The following is a 6,506-nucleotide window of genomic DNA, read 5'->3' on the forward strand; positions in this document are numbered from 1 at the left end:
TCAAAGTGCTGCAAAAACCCCACAGTTTAATGTATTTCCCGTGTGATTTGCTCAGGTTACTTCTGTGGGAGTTTAGGAAAGGTTGTATTAATGTCTCCATTTACTTAACATGTAACATTTTTAACTCTTTCTTTAATGGCACAACATGGTACAAAGTAATATCATTGCTGTCAGAAGTACCGGGTCAGAGTTGTTTCAAAGTATCTTGATACGGACATTTTTTGGAAAACCTAAGAACCAGTTTTCTATGGACTTTCAGATTTGTCTTCTATGCTTTGAAATCTTTACAGAGATACAAGAATCTATGCACTTCAAAAATAAGATAGTACTTCACATTAGTCATTAGGGTATGTTTAATTAATAAACTCCCCTTATTTTTTGTGGTTAGCATTCAGCTTTGCTAGTTTTCTGGTTTTTTTTTTCTGGACAGCAATAGCAGATTAAACATGCAAAATAGTAGCACATTCATTACAATATGAAACTAGCATAGGAACAAAAAAAATCAGAAAATTGTTTATGTGTATAAGCTTATCTTAATAAGCTTATTTTTTGTAATGTGATAAACAGCTAATAAGACCTTTCTTTCAAGCAGTTAGTACTGGAACCATTCTTCGTCTTTGTTTTCATATTTTTTAATTTATTTTTTTTAACTTTTCTGGGTGTAAGACAGAGGATGAAAGAATCATCGTTCTATTCCCTGTGTCTATCCATGTGGCAACTCCCACAGGAATTTGTCAGGCTTCAAGTTAGCCAAGAAGAGTTCCTGTGTATGAAAGCACTGTTACTTCTCAATACAAGTAGGTTCTTTTATTTCTTTGTAACACATCACTACTAAAAGGGTTTTGAACCACGTTGTTTAACTTGACAATCACTAAGCTCTTGGCTTAACAAATGGAAATGTCCTAGGTGGAATGTTAGTATTCTAAGACTAAAAAATACTTTTTGTAATGTTTATAAAGAACAAAGAATTTGTGATGCATTGTTGGTTTTATTGTGTGTAAAGATAGTGGGGAAATGTTGGATCGCCTTTTGACATATGGCTATACTGTGTTATACATTTTCAAAACAACTGTGCAGTATTTCTGCCTGGAAACATCAATTCAAGTGATTCTAAACAGATTTTAAAAACCTCAGCCAAGCCAAAACAACCTTAAAAGTATTAGAATATGTTTAAAAATATTTAATAAATTATCAGGACTGAGGGCTTTATCTTGACCAAGATGTTAAAGCATGTTTGCTCAAAAGAATTAGGGAAGTGGCCCTGACAAACAATACAAGCATTTATTCAACTTTTTATAGTTATAAGTAGGTGAAGTTTAGCACAGATATAAACAAATGGAAATGTTTTTCTTTGGTTTGTTTCTCTGGAAACAAAATCCGTGGTCACTTAATTATACGCATCTTTTAAAGAATGCAGCGTACAGCTGCATTCCCCTTTACGTAGGAAATGTGGTTCCTGGTGAATTTCTCTTCCAAAATCTTCTCTGGAATAGTAAAATTTACATCTGCTGAGGCTATAATTGCTAGTTATGAATCCCCAAACAGAAAGTTTTAAAGAAGTACAGGTGCTGTTAGAAATGAGAATAAGCACTTTTGAAAAATATAGTTGAAATAATCTAGAAGTTTGGTTCTCAACACACAAGGTCAGAGGAGAGATGTGCAAATCCTGCATGACCTGCTTCTTGGTTTTACAAAGTTTAAGTAATTGATAAAGAATAAAAATTTAGTCCCTCTCAATCTGTATATATGGCTGGTATTTGCATAAACCCATTCTTAAAAAAAAAACCAAAAAACTGGTCTCAGCAGAGAGTAAGTTTAAAAAGATTAAATTTAGCTCATATGAACATGGAAATTATTAAAAGAATAGCAAAATGCCATACACTCTGCTAAAGCAGTAAAGGTAATGTGGATAAAAATCCTGACATAATTCCAGTTGCTTTGTTAGAATATGAATGTATTCCTATTTTAAATGCTTTCCACCTTGTTTTCATCCCACATAAACTCTCTTGTCTATCTTCTGAAATTTCAGTTAAATTTAGAAAAATTTGTGACATTTCAGCTATCTCTGTTCCAGAAAGTTCATATTAAATTCAAAAAAGCATTACAGTAGTAGGTGCAATCCCTCTCATTTCTGAGTGCATCAATTTAACAGAATTCATCCAGTTACCTTTCTTTATCAACTGCATTGCATTCAGAAGCTCTTTTTATAGATGATATGTTTATGTATATGCAAGAAATTGCTTTTAAAAAAAGACAGTATTTCTACCTGTTCTGATGAGTTTTGCTTTTTGTTCTCTTCTGCATTTATTGTCTTATAGGAAAAAACAATTTGTCAGATCTTTGGGAAAAGGAACACACCTAACAGTTGTTGCTGAGACATTTAATAAACATTTGGTACTGTATAAATATAATTCCACAAAAGTATTTTCAAAAAGCCATATAACCTCGTTGTTAGGCTAAGATGTTTTAAGACTACTTTTATTTTAGTCACGATGTTCATCTTAATCTACTTCAATTGTGAAAGTACAGCCATTTCAGTCTTTTGTGTACTAACAGTAAATCAGGTCTAATCCTTTAGTCTCTCATTGTGTCTTCTGTTCAATTTATTATTTAGATGAAGTGTTTCTGAAATTTTTAGATAATTCCAAAGAAACAAGAATTTGAAATAAACTGATTGTCAGTCTCAATACTTTTCTAGTTCTGAATGGACCCCCAGCCTAAATTTTAACATTATATTTGATTTTACAGTTTTTTCTTTGAGTTGGCTGAGGCTTAAATGTAATGCTTTCCAGACTTCTGATTTAAAGGAATTTCTAAATCTTGTTATGTAAGATTTTGGCTGGGTTCGTGCCACTGAATAAAAGCATCCTCATTCATGACATATGTTCAGGGGAAGGGAGCAGCTCAAATAGATAGCTACAAGGAACTTTTTGTTGTTAGGCAGGAATGTGACTGTCTTTTTGAAGAATTCAGAGGAGAAAGGATTTTCATTGGTGGAAGAAACCTTCAAAATTAATTTGCAGGGGAAATATAAAGACTTAACTGCTGGTTTAGAGATGTAAGTCAGGGATAACTTCCATCTAACCCTAAACTCCATCAGAGCCACTTTAAATTAAAACATTCTTCAGTTCTCTGTAGAAGTAATGTCCAGAATCATCCAGGCTTTGAAAATTAGGGTATTCTTTTTCCATGACATTTATCACTAGCAGCTACTAACATTCTTTCCTCAGTGTTCTCTCCATGTCCTCATTTTGATTCTCACACTTAACCTTTAAGAGAAGAGGGAGTTCAACCAGTTTCTCCTCCTTGCTCATTTTTCTAAGAAGCTGTTCACCTTTAAGTCTCTGATCGGTTCTATTAAGTAAAAGAGGTTCAAACAGAAGGTCTGAGCCCTGGCAGCTTTAATGTCTGCACTGCTTTATAGCTGTTAGTTCATTCCTTGACTCCATTTTAAAGCACTCCAGCTAGATCTCTCTACCACAAATTTGCTGTGAAGAGAGCAGACCTACAGCAGTGTAAACATGGATCAGTCCATAACGTGTTTCCCCAAAGACAGGAGTGGTTCCTTAAGCCATATTTTTTTTTCCCAGCAAACACATGTAGCTGAAGCTTAGGGATATTTCTAGACATAAGGCAATTAGCAAAATGAACTGATTGCTCCTGCTATATCCTTTTAACTAATTGTATCTCTGGTTTTGGAGTAACTCTTGAAAGGGAAGAAGTACCTGGCACATAATAATGAACTGCACTGTACAGCATGAAATACTGTACATTTTTCCTGTACTTTAAATTTCATTGCCTTCAGAGTAAATTGTAGCCCAGCTGGTTTGTTTTTTTTTTTTTTTTTTAGTTCCTTTGGAAGGTCTAAGAAGTCAAAGCCAATTTGATGAGATGAGAACAAGTTACATCAGAGAACTGGTGAAGGCAATTGGTTTGCGCCAGAAAGGCGTTGTGGCCAACTCACAGCGTTTCTATCAGCTTACAAAACTGATGGATTCCATGCACGATGTAAGTTTATTTGTTAATGCTTTCTGCTCTTTATGTAAGAAGGAATTTCTTAAAAGTAATTCTGTGGAAGCGAGTCATCAGCATTGCTAAACAAGAGAAGAACACACAAAATAATCCTTTATTGTCCTTTATTATCTTTTCTATTTGTGTGACTAGATAGCTGTATATTCAACATCAGTATTTGTATTGTGCATGTATTTTATGGTATACAAGATCAAAGTATTTAAGAAACATGCATTAGAGTGCTGTAATTTTGTTTCATTTTTAGTGTAACATAACCAGTACAATTGTGGGCTTTGGTAGGGGTGGCATATATATGTGTGTGAGCATGTGTATACTTGTTCAGGAAAATAGTTTGAGGAAGAGGCAATTCAAGTTGCAAAGTCAGACTACTAAGAATTAGTGAAAGGCAACCAAGATTGGCTTTCCAACCTTAGTTCAACTGGTTATATGTGAATATTCTATACCACTTTTTCAGTATCTGTCTAGGTTTGGAAATTGAGTGATCTTTGACAATTCTAGATACCATGCTCTGGACGCTTTTGAACTCAGGGTTGGTTGTGAGGGGTTCCCAAGGAGTTCTTTGCATCTTTTTATTCTTCAGAACTCAGCAAATCTGCATTTTATTTTAATTCAATCTCTTCCTTTTAAATGCATACAATAAAATAACCTGTGAGGAAGAGAAAGAGGGAGAGAGGCTTGCTGCAAAATAACAAAGTGATATTTGATCCATGGAGCATCTCCATTCAAGTCCTGTTTCAGCTCAGGCTGATAAAGTGATGGGAGATACAAGGAAGAGAAAAATCATCACACTGGAGAGATTGTGTGATATTAAAGCCTAAGGTAGCAGAAATAGTCCAATATTTAACAACATTATGGTCACTGGTCTGAAATAAAAATTGGAACCTCTCAGAGAGGCTAGAAGAGATGTAATAATCACATGCTGAGCAGTTGCTTTCAAGGGATGAGTCTGTGGAGTTCAGTGTTTGCAGCGTACACGGATATGATCATAATGAAAACCATGGCAAAGCTCACAGGTAAGTAGCAAATGCTACCTCTGAGAGCAGTGTTTAAATAGCAGGTAGTGACCAAAGCACACACATGAGTGTGAGAGTAAGGTGAAAGGTTGAAATCTTGTTAAGTAGTTGCCATTGTTTGTCACATATGTCTTGAATGAAGGTGATACTACTTTGTGATATTAGTGGAGCAGTGGTTTTATATGACTTGACATAGCTATATGTATGGTTTTTGCCATTAGTACGGTCTGGCAAGTACCCTCATTACTGATTCATGAAAGAACAGGGTGAGGTATGGAATGAGGTGAGCTGATGAATGTATGAGTTAAGTGATTTAAGCATGTCTATGTGGCTGCATTACTGTTAGCCTGATTGATCATGTTTGTATTTTATCAAATCCAGCTGGTGAAACAGCTCCATCTCTTCTGTTTGAACACCTTTCTCCAGTCCCGTGCACTGAGTGTTGAATTCCCTGAGATGATGTCAGAGGTGATTGCTGCACAGCTACCCAAGATTCTAGCAGGGATGGTGAAACCTCTTCTCTTTCACAAGAAGTGAAATGTCTTTTCTCTTATCACAGAGATGATACTTGGGTCATTTTTTGTTTGTTTATTTTGGTCAAGATTTTGCAATGTCAAGACTTAAGCATATTTCACATACTTTTACCCTGCCGACTGCTTTATACCTGTAACATACACAAGCCATTCAAGCTTGATGTACATATTGTGAGTTCCTGATTCCTTAACTGCAAAAATCACAACAGTCATAAGAAATGTTTTGTAAACTTGTCTAAGCTGCTTTTTAGATATGCATATGAATGACAGTGAATAGACTTTCCAGATTTATAACAACAGTTACACATTTTTCTTACACATTGCACACTCTTGAATTTCTGGTATGACATGGTGCAAAATTTTTACTTTAGCACATTGTGTGCATGGGTACATGTGGGCATGTGCACAATGTAAGATTTTGGAGGAATTAAAATAAATATTGCCCACATTTTCTTATGGATATTTTACTTGTTATTACTGCAATGTCATCAGAAATAAATAATGTGCTAGGCACAAAATATACATTCATACGCTCATCTGTGGTCATGTTGCATTGAAACTCAATCCAGCATACTGTTTTCTGCATCATTCAGTGGAGCCCTTCTTCAAAAATCAGAAAGTTTAGGAAAATTTCAGTGTGTATTACACCAGAAGTAATGTGTATGCAAACCCACTAAGCTTTGGTTTGTGTTGTTTTTCCTTAAAAGTTCAGCACTTACTGAAGCTAAATCACTTTGCTGTAATCCTAAATTCATCAGCTCTTACATTCTGTATTTCAGAAGCTTTAAATAGAGATGTTTTCACTGACTGCAACTCTTAATAATCTTAATGTTTTGAATTCCAATGCTGAACACTCAATCAGCCATTAGCATCAAATTATAGTGAGATCAAATGCAAAAAGAAATGGAAAATATGACTGCAAACATTT

The 6,506-nt window shown here is 34.8% G+C and overlaps 1 protein-coding gene across 1 annotated transcript in view; it reads left to right on the forward strand.

Moving 5' to 3' along the window:
- PGR (progesterone receptor) overlaps window positions 1-5,582 on the forward strand; it is a gene marked incomplete at both ends in the record, with an annotated part of 30,239 nt that extends 24,657 nt beyond the window's left edge. The window contains 3 exons of the mRNA XM_084226489.1: window positions 667-797; window positions 3,851-4,008; window positions 5,427-5,582. Coding sequence (XP_084082615.1) covers window positions 667-797; window positions 3,851-4,008; window positions 5,427-5,582 — 445 coding nt within the window. The remainder of the gene's footprint in view (window positions 1-666; window positions 798-3,850; window positions 4,009-5,426) is intronic.
- Between the last annotated feature and the right edge of the window lie 924 nt (window positions 5,583-6,506).

The sequence above is a fragment of the Fringilla coelebs genome (assembly GCF_963513975.1).
Source record: "Fringilla coelebs genome assembly, chromosome: 2".
NCBI lineage: Eukaryota > Metazoa > Chordata > Aves > Passeriformes > Fringillidae > Fringilla > Fringilla coelebs.